The following is a 14,307-nucleotide window of genomic DNA, read 5'->3' as shown; positions in this document are numbered from 1 at the left end:
TATTTAGCATTCGCTTTTGCTCCGCTATTCTACACACAGGGTTGTATCGCGCTGTCGACCAGTGTTGCAGGTGGCACGCCGATTTGGCGGCAAATTGGCGGGCAGTTCAAATATTTGACTTCGGTAGGAAACAAATTTCTTTCTTTATTTTCCAAGATAAATTAATAAGACTACATTTGAAATAGGTAACAATATAATTGCCCTTTTGCTTTTCACAGGCAGTGGCGAAATCTTTATTGCAACAAGAAAGCAAACAATGCTCGCCACATTCACATATCCTCCACGCTGTACTTGTAGGCCTCGTCCTGCACCGCCCGCCGCTCGTTCTGCTTGTCGAACCACCGCTGCTCGTAGCCATTGGATCGATCGACGCCATCCCAGCGGTATCCTGGTCGGATGCCAAAGCGATTCTCCGGATAGCTGCCCTCGTACTTTGGCAACTCCGGCTTGTTGTCCAGCTTGTCGCGTTTCTTGCGCTTCTGGCGCATGTACTCCAGCATGGGATCGTCGGCATGCTCTTGCTCGCGCAGATGCCTGTCCAGATCCTCGTCGTTGGCGTAGCGAGCCACCGGCTTGGAGGCTTCGTGGGCCATATCCTCGAGGCGGGACTTGCGATCCTCTATTTGCTTCAGGCCCTTGCCCCAGCGGTCGTACAGCTCCTTCTTCTTCTGCTCGTGTTGCTCCTTACGGCTCTGCTCGGCGGGATCCTCGTTGGCTGCATCACGCGCTCGGTTTCCCTTTCGGCGAGTGCTGCGCACCTGCACATCACCATAGCGACCGGAAATCTCGCTGGACATTTTATCGAAGAGTTCGTGTTCTTGTCGCCGCCTTTCGTCGGTTTCCTTCTTCAGGGATTTCGCATCCTGCAGTCCAGCTTTCTTGCCATCTAGTGTCTTGGTGGATTTCGGTTTGTGTGTGGGCGGTGGAGAAGCTGATTTGCTGGGCGATGCCTTGGCCCAGCGACTCTTTCTCTCTTCCTTGAAGCGATTACGAGGCGGAGGACTCTGTTCTCGACTTCTGTGGTTCCTGGGCGGGCTTTGGTCGGAATCGCGACGTCTGCGTGGGGATTTGTCACGTTTTCTGGTTGGACTTTGGTCAAAGTCTCGTTTTCTCCTCGGTGGCGATTGATCTTGATCCTTTGGTCGTCTTGGCGGACTTTGATCGGAATTCCTTCTCCTCCTTGGCGGCGATTGCTTATCATCTCTGCGTCTTCGTGGTGGGCTTTGGTCCGAGTCTCGTCTCTTGCGCACTGGAGACTGGTCGTTGCCTTTCCGTTTTCTTGGCGGACTCTGGTCGGAGTTTTTCCTTACCCTTCTTGCCGGGGATTGATCTTCCGCTTTACGTCTGCGAGGTGGACTTTGATCGGAATCTTTCCTCCTTCGGGGTGGAGTTGAATCCTTGTCTCTACGTCTCCTGGGCGGACTCTGATCGGAGTTACTTCTGCGGCGTCTGGGTGGCGATTGATCGGTGTCCCTTCTCCTTCTTTCCATTCGTTTTCTTGGAGGACTTTGGTCCGAATCCCGCCTTTTCCTAGATGGCGATTGATCGTCATTTTTGGCTTTTCTGGGTGGACTCTGATCGGAATCTCTGCGCTTTCGGCGAGGCGGCGATTGATCGCCATCTCTTCCCCGTCTTGGCGGACTCTGATCTGAGCTTTCCACCCTTCTTCTTCTTCCTTGAGGACTCTCTTCCCGCTTTGGCGACATCCTTGATCTCGCTGGGCTTAAATCCCTGGAGCTGCTGCGTTTCTCTTGCTTAATTCTAACAGGTGGACTTCGTCTGGAGGGTGAGAATTCATCCTTGACCTTGACCACTGGCGCCTTGCGTCCCCACATCTCCTGCTCCTCATCCACGGGCTCCTGTTTGATGCGAATGCCAGGTGCTGGCGAGGATTCGTCGTGCTCTTCCTTGATTTCATCCTTGACGGCAATGTTGCGCCACTTGCTGCGAACATTGGGATCCTCTTCGATGTACTCGCCCACAATTTGGGGCGCATCCTCGCCGCCCAGCAGCAAATCCTCGTCCATTTCGTGATTATCATTTTCGTAGGCGTCGTCATCAATGATTTTCACTTTGGCGCTGGCTGAGCCCTTTTTGTGCTTCTTCTCCTTCTTTTTCTTCTTCTTCTCCTTGTCGCCGGACAGGTACTTCTTGAGGTACTCCTTCTGGTCGATGATTTTGGCCTTTTGCATGGACATTTTTGTGCAATAAAAGCGGGAATTAGAAATTTACAATGAATTGTTTACGTTTTTTGACTGCACAGTGTTACCGTTTGTTATGATTGTAGAAATACCGCGCGCTGCTTGAGTGCACGCTGTTAACATTATACAACAGTCTGGCAACCCCAAATGATATGAAATTTTTATTTAATTAAATATATAAAGATTTCTTTAAATTTATTGAGTTTCGTCGTACAATGCCTTATTTTGATCTAAACATTTGATTTTCTGCAACCTCTTAATTCATAGTTATATAAATACGTAATATTGCGCTTTAATTTACATGTGTTATCCTGCGCGCCTTAGTGACGTACTGTTAACTAACAGCATTCGATAAAGCAGTTATGTTAGGAAATAAAGGTAAATATTTGCACTTGAAAGTTTTTCAACCCACTTAATTGTTTCAAATGAGTGTTGCTCGTTGATAAAAGTGAGCACACTGCCTTACCATTTATTTAATTTCCCACGATTATTTTGCGGTCTTTTGCCTGCACATCTCTAACTTCCAAGCGCACTGACAAGACAACAAATTTCTTGTCAAGACTTCAAAATCGCAGCGGCGTGCTTTCCGCTGATAAAAAAAAAAGAATATTTCGTCAGAAATGCTGAGCAGAAATTTCGTAAAACTGTGAAACTTCAGCCCATTGATAAGCCATTTTGTTGTGTGACTGCAGCGGAGGAAAGTGCAACCCAATTATCGTGTTGCATGGGCGTTGTTAATTGGGCCGCCGGCCTTATTTTGCTGGCGGCGTTATCGGCGGCGGATTAACTTCTGCCAGAAATGTTTCCCTAGAAAACGTAAGTACTAAGCAGCCGAATAAGCAGCTTAAATGCGCTTAAATGGCGGATTAAATCGAGCCACGGCAATTATTTGTCTTACTTCCTGAAAACTCTGAAGTAGCGAGTTCCCTTCAGCAGACTAAGTGGAAAGTCCTCGAGGGCTCTTACTTCTACAGCCTTTTTGTGTGTGGAATCGTCATAGGAATCGGCATTTTGGCATCACATGGCTGTCAGGATGTTGCAGTTCGTGCGCCAGTGGGGGAGTAGGGGAGTAGGGGTACTAAGTGAAAGGGGGAAGGGGGGTGTTTAAGTGACGAATGAAATGAAGCGCAAAAACAAAGAGCACGCAACAACAATGCCCGAGACGAACAACAATTGGCAGGAAAAGCGTTGGAGGGGGAAAGTCAAAAGGGCTGAGGATGAGCCTCGGGGGCGGGGCAGCGGTCGGTGGGCTGGGGGGGTGGAGTGGCACCCACATATTCACATTTTGAGTGCAAGAACGCGCGAATGGCATGCAAATTAATTCGCTTAACTGAGCTTTTAAAGCGCTCTTATTATATTCCGTTGTTTTGGTTGCGCTCTCTCTCCATTACCCCTTTTTCTGCATTGTTCGCATTTCTTTTTGCCCCGTTTTTTTGCACTCGCATTCATGAAATTTAAAGCCCACGGCGTGCTTACCCCCCTCGCTTCCTTACTCTTTCGCGCTCTCTCTGACGCGCGCGCTCCGTCTCGCTCGCACGGCTTTGTCTGACGCGCTCTACTTCTGCCATCTCTGTTTCTGTTTTGGTGCTGTCCCACAAACAGCTGATTTTTTCAACGTGCTCTCCGCCCCATGGCTATCTCGCTCGCACGCCCTCTGTCCTCTGCCCTCTCTGTTCCGCCGCCGCATAGTTGTGTATAAATTCAAATTCCTTTCGAAATTCTTCACAAAGGTTTGAGTCTGCGCTTACAGCACTTACACCACTACACCACTTACACCACTACCACTTGCAGCACTTACCGCCCACATTCCGCTTTCGATGACTTTCGAAAGTTAACGGAGTGCCATTCCTTGGCCATTTTAGTTAAAATAACTATGTTCTTACCTTTGAACGATACACCTTCCGCTCATATTGCATAAATATTTGCCATATATCTGAGCTGGCCAAGGTTGGCCTTTTCTTGTTGTTTCACTTCTTCATAGTCGACAGGAAAAGTTACCCAAACACAGATCCCAGATTAGCATGGAAATCCATACAAGTTACTCCCTGTTTGCTGCCAAGCCAGTGGATTAGTTCTAATGCCAGCTGGATGAGAGTGCCTCAAAAGTATTGATTTTAACTTGCAGGGTTAATTATATGATTAGGATAACTATGGAGGCCATAGAAGACCTCGCAATGCGCACCCTAATTAATGGCGGATTACCATACGCACATGCCTCGCTCTGTGTGTTTCTTAGTTCCGACTGAGACGCAGAGATAAACTTTAAGGACCTTTCCTTATATCGCATCATCCTGCAAAGGAACAGGACCGACAACAACAACAACAACAACTACTACTACAGCTGCCATGCGCGCCTTTAAATCAGTGCAACAACACGGCGTCCGCCTCGATACATAATTAAATCTTGGCAAGGACATTACGGCCGACGGCAATGATTTCATATTAAGGTACATTTTTCTACTAATGGCGGAAAATAAGGAGCATTAAATCAATTAGTACTCTATTTGCCATCGACTTTCGGCGGAATCCACAAAGGGACCATTACAAACTTTAATAATGGGGCACAAAATTTAAACATTGCGACAACAAACTGGTCAATTTGTGGCCCAAATGAACTGGCGTTGAAGCCACCGAATAAGTAGTGACATTTTCAGCATAATTAATCATTAATTTACTAGCCGTGTGTTTTATGAAGTCGCATCATTTATTTATTCCACTTGTAATGCGTGTAATACAGGCGCTGCATTGACAGTTTGGTTAATTACACCGAAGGTACGATTGCTTTCCATAAGCTGGCACAATAATTTTGCCAATAATTAAAGCGGCTTAGGCTTAGGTTTAGGTTTTCGATATAATTATAATAATGACCACTTTGCATACACACACATATGTATGTATGTAAATTTTGTGGCAAACACGGTGCGTTGTCAATTAAAAGACACAAGACACAAGGCACAAGACATAAGATGTTGCTATAGTAACCAGTACATGTGTACCGCGCACCTGCCGATGTGCAGCAAGGATTCTAAGGACATTTAAAGGCACTCCGGCGGAACACTGAACAGTGAACAGTGAAATTCCACCAGGTATTCCGGATGGGCGCTGAAAAAATGTCCGGATTATTGTGGAATTACTCGTAGACGGCGCACGCGGACTTATAACTTTTTTATCCCCCGGCATTTGTTTTGCATAACTTACAGTTTAACTTCTTTGGTACTTGTTTAAAGCCCGGCCAGAAACTTTTTCGCTTATTAATGGGTCTTTTGCCACAATCCAATTAAATGAACAACACACTTGGCACAAACATTGAATTATGAATTATGCAAAGCAGCCCGCTGCAAGGCATATTCATTCATTTTTATCAATTTCGACAGCTGGTCTCCCCTTACTTACTATTTAGCAATGGAAATGGAAATGTGGTAGTAGGTTAAGATACTTTTCTAGCGACAATACTCAATCTACCAGAATTAATCGTTCACAGCTGCTTGGCCATAATTGTGCAGCGAGTTCAGGGGTCAACAACAACAACAACAAACAAAAAAAAAAGGGTCAAAATATTTGTGTAAGCCACTTGCGCCATGTCATCCGAGAGTATGATATGAACTTAAATTGCATGCGTACATGAGCACCGGAAAATGCCAAAAATTTAATGTGTCATTCCGGCCAAAGACACAGAATAGAAACTAATTCGGAAATTTTCTTGCCTACATGAACACCGGAAAAACCAAACACCCCCTGCTTAAATCGAATTTTGGGAGGGCGTGACTGGAATTCATTCAGTAACTTACGAACTTCGTGCATATTTATTGCCATTGATGTCTCAGTTGCAACTTTAAACATCGAGCAATACACATGTACTTTTTCCACTCTGTTGCTTCTAGATTTGCATACATTTCAATGGTAGAAATTGTAATGTTTTGGAAAATTATTCAAAAGTTAAGCACAGTATGCCAAAACCCACCACGGTTGGAGTCCGCGCTGCGTGGTGAGCTGCGTGCGAGAGAGGGAGAGAGGTAGAACTCTCTTAAGCCGCTTAACAGCGGACTAACAGCATGTTAATAGCAGCCACTGCTATTCGAAATGCAACAAAAGTGGTTTGCTCGCCCGAAGTCGGTTTCAGTTCGATTCAAATTCCCAACGCGACGGTTACACCGCCCGATCCTCCCGACGCTCACAAAAGCAAACTATGAGTTGGCGCTTCAACGCGGAGAATTCAAAATCTCAAATCATATCACTTCGCAAAGATAAAGAATTCTAAATCGTATCGCGCCGACGCGTCTTGTTTATTAGCGATTGTTTTGTGATTGTGCCGTTACTTAACGGCAATTAATGTTAATTGGAAAAGTAACGGATTTCTTGGCCGACGTACTTAAATTCCGGTACTTGTGTGCGTTTTTCTGCATTTAATTCATCAATTTAAATTCCTGCCCCCCTGCGTGTGTGTGTTCGATTGTGTGTGTGTGTCCGTCTGATTGTGCGAGTGTGCGAGCGCCAAAGGCCGCCGCCAAAAATATAATTTGATCATTTCGAGAAAATCTCTCTCACATCGGCTGTAACAACAACAAAAGCAACAACACCTCAACCATAACAACGTACAACAAGAACAACAGCAACAACAAAGTCAAAACCAACGCAAAAACAAAATAGAAATATCGCTTTTCTAGCGGGTTATATCCAAGCGAAAGGCTAGAAATTTCGCCACAGAGTTTTATTTTTGCTCCACAAGGGCAGGTGTACGGGGCGTATGTAGAATTTTTACCGAAAACCGAAAGAAAAGCCGAAAATATAAATATAAATAACAACGGAAGTGTGGGAAAAGCGGTGCCCATATGCTTATAGCTTTTCCAACACATGAGAGTGTAGACTTTGGTCCGAAAACCAAAATACCGAAAATACGTACACATAAATAGAAATGTGGTCTCGAAATTGATAATAATTCCCATGCTGAGTTGTAATTTCTTGCAACCAAGCAAAACAAATCTATTAATGGAAATGCTATAAAACTCGTGTAGACGGAAATCAAAAAAAGCCATCTAGTGTAGACTTTCGTTATTTTTTGTGTTGTTTTCAATCCAATTACTCTGTTTCTTTTCAAACAAAACTTAAAAATAGAAATGCCAGTGTCCGAAAAAAGTCCGCAACTGTCTCGTTAACACGCAAACATCGATCAAATCGCATTGAATCTCTGTGTAGAGTTTTGAAACCTAGTTGGGCTTAGTGTAAAATTTGGAAACTGAAAAGCAGAAAAACCATGGTTTTTCCTGCTAATGAGCTTCGTCGCCAGTTACATATATTCTGATTTGGTTTCTTGTTGGCCTACTAAAAGAAACTGGCTCACGCAAACCGCTCTAAACTCAAACTCGCAGTTTAAGTCGAGCTCAAGACTCACACACACACACTCTTAAACACTCATACACACTCGCACACACACATACGCACGAATGGCTCTGGCGGCGAAAGGTTTCCCAACCGATCTGTTTCTCATGTCTCTTTCTGGCCCATTCTGGTTTTTTAGGTCCCCAACGTGGTCAACGAGTCGTGGTCAAAACGAAAGCAACATCATCGTAAGAGAGAACAAATCGGCGAAAAGAAAAAACCTTATAAACAAAACACAATTTCGTGGGTGCCTCGCAACGTGTGTGAATTCTAGTTGGCGCTAGAAACAATAAATTAAATTAATTAAACTAAGTAGCTGAGAAAGAGCAAATAGAAAACAGAATGAGTGCCAACCGAAGAAGACGCAGCAGTTTCCTCTGCGCGAAATCCGCAATCATCGAGAAGCAGCACAAAAGACGCAGTGCATCAGCTGCGAGTGCAATTGCAGCAGCAGCAGCCGTATCAACAGCAACAGCCGCATCAGCAGCAGAAGCGATATCAACTGCACCCTCCAAAGAGCAACTTTCTCTACCGATTGCTGGTGGCAGCAGCAGTGCTTCAGCTGATGAGGATTTACTGGAAATGCCTCGCATTTGCCGATGCTGTTGCAAACGGGATTTGAAATTACTCGGCTTATTCGAGGCCAGCCAACCAACACTGGCCAACACAACAGTGGCATCGGCATCAGCATCAGTAGCATCGAACAAATCATCGGGAACATTAGCAAAAACATGTGCGACAGAAGCAGAAACCGAAACTCCACAGACATTGTCCGCAAATCCAGTAAATCCCGGGACTAAAGCTACATCATCTCCATCAGAAGCAGCTACAACGTTGTCCGCATCCACACCCCCCGCATACACATCCACATCCACATCCACATCCACATCCACATCGACATCGACGTCCACGTCTACGTCTCCCATGAGGCGTCGCACCACTAACACCACCGCTCCAACCGCTCCACCCGCTCCACGTGGTCGTAGCAGCGATAATGCCGTCGACTACACCCTCAGCGGGGCCCACAGCAGCATGGACATTGTCCTCGAGGAGATGACCATTTGGATGCTCAATGTAAGTAACACCATATACTATGCTGTTCTGCTACTATACACATACGACTATACTCAACTATACGCTCCTTGACGTCCTTTATGAACTGCTCAGCAGCTCAGTGGGCTTACTACGGCCACCCAGCCAATCAAGTTCTCTTCAGAGCATATCGAAAAGTTTCTATGGGTCGTGTTTAATTTTTAATGTGATTTATTCTTCTACACGCATGCAATAACACACTGGGCAGCCAAGTATTGGCGCACAGTGTAGCCTACTAATGGTAACCAAATGGGGGGCGCTGGTTTTCAGTTCAACTCATCGAGTGCAGAACGTCATAGCTGTGCAGTTCTATAAATAGGAAATGAATATTTCCTTCTATTAATAGGAAATGTCAGTGAAATCTATGAAAACTTTGACATCGGTACGTTGGGCGGCCAATGTGTCCAAGATTTCCATACATTTCCGCTGCCAGCAAGTGTGATTCTATCTTTTTTTTTTTTTGTGCGTTACATTTGAAATGCCGTGGAAAAAACCCATTACCATGTGGTAAAGCATGCGTTCTTAATTTGGATTTTATTATTTTTGAAGATTTGCATGTCATACATAAATAAACGTAGTGAGAAATAGGCAGCCTAATTGGAAATTGGGAATTGAATGTTTTGAATGTTGTTATTGTCATATGTATATTGGTAAAAGAAACCCGTTTCCTAGATTGATTATAATTTGTTTTTAATTTCAACGATATTTTAAACTTAATAGATCAACTAATAGCAGGCCATTTCGTATAATAACATAACAAATATGGAAATTTTTACGGACCATTTGTGCAGGCGCGGAAACACCTTTTAAATATTTTCTATTAATTAAAGTAATTAGCCACCGAGTCGTATAGTGGACTATGGCCCAGCTTTTTAGCGTGTAAATTCCCCAGACATTCTCGATTCCCTCATCTGACTGACTGACTGACTCACACACTATCTGTAGTATGGGCACAACTTGTACTCTTGTACTCTGACATGCCTTTGTTCCGCCCCAGGATCTCTGGGCTCCAAGGACTCCCTGCTCCCTGTTCCCTGCTCCCAACTACATGTTCCCCCCCCATTTCACCCCGCTCATGTGTTATTTTCCCTAATGCAGGCAAATAAATTAAATTGTCTGGCCATTCGCAAGAACCAAAAGTAAATAAATAAGGCCTTATTTATAATGCCGCAGAAGGTTTTCACCCGTTTCACATGCAATTTGCTACCGCAGACGATATGGTAATATTAATTTTGGGGCACATTCGTCGACGCGTGTGTGTCTGTCTGGCTGCGTAATGTATGTTTTTAAATGGGGCTTAAATAATCCATTATCTTATCAGCAACACGTTTCGCTTTTTCGTTTTATTGGTTCTAATACGAAACGAACGAATTTTCCGACTTTTATGACTCTGCATCAAGATAGCTTCGTTTGCAGCAATTATCTGTTTTTGGTTACAATCATCTGTCTCGAATTCTTTCAACATTTTTTTTTCCTTTTTTTTATTTTTGTTTAATGATACGTGACTTTTTGGTTGACCCTTTTGCTTAACAATCGTTTGTTGTTCAGTTTTTCAGTTTTAATGACTGGAATGCTGGATATGAGAAATTCATAATCATCGCTGTTGGCCAAAAAAGGGCTATGCGCCATATAAAGAGAAGTAGAAAGCGCGATGCATTCTGCGTGTCACGTATAAACATTGCGTTCCTTTTCCATTCAATGGCACCTCGATTTCCTTGGGAGGAGAAAGCTGCATGGAAACGGCGATCCATTCTCAGATTTCGTCGCTTTGTATTGGTATTAACGTGGTCTTTTCACTTGGCTTTTATCAGGGATAAATCAGCGTAATTGTTTGGTCTTCTTATCAGACTTCATCTAATCAAAATCCAAACAATTAGAGATTGCTTATAAAACTTACTAGTTCTAGAGCTCATATTTAAAGTGTACATCCATGGTGTAGTATACCAGAAGTGCCTTTCCATCATGCCCACAAATATTGTTGTTACCTATTTGCTATTCTTAACTTTATGCCACATTGCGTGCCAATGCCTGGCTGTGTGGCAAGTTTGCATGTGTGCTCGGCCCTTGGGCGCCATAAACATTCAACGAATCCGGGTGGAGCCTTTTGTTTTCGGTCATCGAGGTAACGTTCTTGACTCCACTGGACTACAGTACACTTTACTCCACTCCAGTCCACTCCACTTCATTTCACTCGACTTCACTGCACGACGGCAAACCTAAATCTTGGCTTTATGGAAGGCCTCTAATTGCAAAGAGTGGCCAACGTCAACGTTACTTTCCGGCCAATTATACGGCACCCGCTACTTGTGTTGCCCCATTGAGAAGGAACTGCCACGAGCAGGTAGCCTGGTCAGGTCAGGTTGGCCTGGCCAAAACACCTCTCACTTCCAGTGTTGTCCACTATACCTATACTCTTACTGCTCCACTACTCATTACCAATAAAAGTCGCATGGGGAAACAGGTTTTCTTTTTTTGGTCGAATGTTATTCGTAATCGTATTCGTATATTCGTATAATCGTAGTCGTATTCGCTTTTGTATTCGTTTGTATTTGTGGTGCTACTACTGGATTGCCGCTGGTGGTGACCGTTGTTTCGATTCTCAAGGTGTTGCATTAAAAATGCTTTGACCTTATGGGGTCTAAGTTTCGGACTGCAGGCTAAAACTCCTCGCATACAGCGCCACAACAACCGGCAATCATATAAATTAATCCAGCAGCCAGCAGTCAGCCGGTTGTTGTTTATATGGCATCTAGCAGGTACGGATTGTTTGTCGACAAAACGCATTGATAAATGACTTAAACGCATAGTTTTCGTCTGGCAAGCGAGATTTGTTATTCGAATTCCGAGTGCGTTCTCTTGACGCAATCTCGGCGGGATTGTTTATTTAATTAGTTCAGTCGGAAAGTGCGAGAATAAGCCGCAATTGGGTTATACAAAAAAATGATTAAAAAAACCGGCTAAAAAACAACAAAAAACAATAACAAGTAAAGTTAAGTGAGATGTGTGTAAAGAACACTTGACGACGATATGGAACTTTGGCACGTTACAAAGCGGATTTATGATCTTGCAGCTAAATTGCTTTCCTGATTTGCGTTTAATTGACGCCTGAGCAGCAGTCGCACAAAAGAAGTTCTCGATTGTGAAAACGAGTGGAATGATGTTGTATGAATTTCGAAACCGCTTCCGGGATTAATCGTATTATTTATTTCGCCTGCCTGCCAATTGTAAGGCAAAATAAAACGAGACTTTCGTTTTTTCGTCTTTCAGCTTAAAGTTGTATTGTTAATAGTTGTAGTTTGGATTTGTATTTGAATTTCTATGTGTTTTGCATGAAAGAAAACTTTCTTCAGCCTGGCACGCCTCAAAGTTCACTCTCGTTCGTTAGCCGCCACATTCGGTGCGTTTGTTATTTATTTGCATTTTCATTTTCATTTTTGTTTTCATTTTCATTTTCATTTTGCCCGCAAAAGGCCTCAATCATCAATGGAGTCGGGGCAGCGATTTAGCTTGGCGACCAGTCGTATTAATTGCCGGACAAATCTCTCATTAGGCCGCAAGGCAATTACCTCGGGTTTACAACACCAAACCAGCACATATAGCACATATAGCTCATATATAACATATAGCTCATATATATCATATAGCACAAATAGCAGACATAGCACATGTGTGCGTTGTAACTCATGTGGATACTATATATTATAGAAAAAAGCTCAATCAATCAAAGAGAGTGCGGATTGTATTATACACACGTAATTATTGGATAAAACTACTTATCGGTTAGCCTTTTGCACGCTTTTATCAACAAATTCAAGTGTGTATCATTATCGTATGATGATCGGGCATATTATTTCCATTTAAGCCCCATACCTTGCGATTGACATTAATGATGATTACACACGCGTGTTATCCGACTGCGCATAACTCGCCTGTATCGTACTTATTTATGTGCGTGTGACTGTAGTAAGTAATGCCCCCGAAACCGGGAATCTGATATCTAAAATCTCAGATGCTGGCTGCCTGCTCCCTACAGAGTGAAGAGGGAAGAGGGAAGAGGTGTGAATGCCTGACTCATTTCTTGCGACACGATCCTCGCGGGGCCATCTTCAAGATAAATGCGATGAGTGGCCAAAAAATACAGTGAGAGATACATTTAAATTACATTACGCGGGCCTGTAAACATTTTCATTTAGCCGCAGGGAAAGTTTCTCCTTGCAATGGAAACCAGATTCTGTTTCTGTATACCTGTTTCTGTTTTTGTTTCTTTTGTTTCACTTGCGGCTATCATCATTTACTTGACCAAAAATGAAAACAGTGTCAGTGCTTTCCGTATCGCCATGTGGTTCAAGTTTAAAGTTTTGGGCCACGAGATTAGGCGCATCTAGGCTACCTTATCATCTACTGTTCTAAACACCAGCTTTTGTCGACTTGACAACCCAACCAACAACCGTACAAAAACAAGATTCCAATAAATGTATTACGAAAATAAGAAAAAAAGGAAATAGATAGACACAAGCCAGTTTCGAGGGTGTTTGTTTATATCTGTTTATGAGTGTTATTTATGTCGACTTAGTGCGCTCACGATTGCAGCTCCAGTTATTCAACTCGGATTTGGCAACATTGTAGTGCATATTTTGCCACCTTCTTTATGGGTTTTTTTTTTTTTTTTTTTTCTAATTACGCCAATTGAACTGGGCCTCGTAAAATGTCGATTAATGTATACAATAAACCAGCAGGCCATCAGAGTAACTAGAGACAAGCTAACTTGGCAATCAACGATCGGTGATCGAGAGGTGATATCAAAATGAAAGCAAACAAAACAAACAACAAACGTATGCTTCATGTGTTTTTCATGTGCCTGACCTCTTTTGAGGAACTACGAGTGCGATGATGACGTCTATTTGATACGAGTGATAGATAGTTCCTCTATGTGGTGGAGCTAGTCTCAATTAAAGCGACGACTTGGGGGGCACAGTAATCGCTGTCTAGGCTAATTCGTTTTTAAAATGCCACTTCAAAGGTCTTTTCAATTTTCCCCGTTTTCCCCAGTTTCATTTCTGTGTGTGTGGGGATAATTAGTTTGCGTTGATATAAATGCACATCAATAGTAATTATGATCATACTTTTATTAGGGTAATTTGTTTTGCTCGATACAAAGGCATATCAATAGCACTTACAAGTTCAAGTATCCGTTTCTAAGATTTGTTATTTTTGTACGTTTCCAAACGAAAGGTTAGCCTGTTCCACCAACGTCGGGTTTTTTTTCAATTTGCTCACCCTGAACGTAGCTACCTATTACGTTTTCAATTTTCAATGTACGAGTATATAGCTAAATTACTAATCGCAGATCGGTTAGTACACACATACGTACTAACAAATAGCCATTTCAAAGCGATCACGGTCGACCCATTTGATTGTTGGCCCCGATTATTGGAGGCTTATCACCTGGAAGTGTTTTTTTTTTGGGCAAAACCAAACAAATCTCTAATCACATTGGCATGGCAGTGGCACCCGAAGAGCATCAATGTGGAATGATGTGTTTAGTTTAGTCAATGAACCTATTGTATTTCGGGTGATGCTTTAATTAACCAAAACGAATGACAATGGAAATCACGTTCCTGTGAAACATAGCCATAAG

General features: G+C 43.2%; 2 protein-coding genes across 7 annotated transcripts in view; one reads left to right on the top strand and one right to left on the bottom strand.

Moving 5' to 3' along the window:
- Window positions 1-119: 119 nt before the first annotated feature.
- On the bottom strand, window positions 120-2,269 carry LOC120453136 (BUD13 homolog). Its single transcript, XM_039637687.2, has one exon. The coding sequence runs from the start codon at window positions 2,196-2,198 to the stop codon at window positions 270-272; it is 1,929 nt and encodes a 642-aa protein (XP_039493621.1). The 5' UTR covers window positions 2,199-2,269; the 3' UTR covers window positions 120-269.
- A 458-nt stretch (window positions 2,270-2,727) lies between these two features.
- LOC120453382 (protein split ends) overlaps window positions 2,728-14,307 on the top strand; it is a 38,600-nt gene continuing 27,020 nt past the window's right edge. For 3 of the 6 annotated variants that reach the window (XM_039638064.1, XM_039638063.2, XM_039638059.1), the window contains exons 1-2: window positions 2,729-3,017; window positions 7,717-8,651. In XM_039638064.1, the coding sequence (XP_039493998.1) occupies window positions 7,920-8,651 (732 nt within the window). In that variant the 5' untranslated portion in view covers window positions 2,729-3,017; window positions 7,717-7,919. Of the gene's footprint in view, window positions 3,018-6,347; window positions 6,589-7,716; window positions 8,652-14,307 lie in introns of those variants that run through there. The other 3 variants (XM_039638062.2, XM_039638061.2, XM_039638060.2) reach the window with 3 other exon arrangements.

This window comes from Drosophila santomea, chromosome 3R (genome assembly GCF_016746245.2).
Source record: "Drosophila santomea strain STO CAGO 1482 chromosome 3R, Prin_Dsan_1.1, whole genome shotgun sequence".
In the NCBI taxonomy this organism is placed as follows: domain Eukaryota; kingdom Metazoa; phylum Arthropoda; class Insecta; order Diptera; family Drosophilidae; genus Drosophila; species Drosophila santomea.
This window is presented reverse-complemented; position numbering and strand designations above follow the sequence as displayed.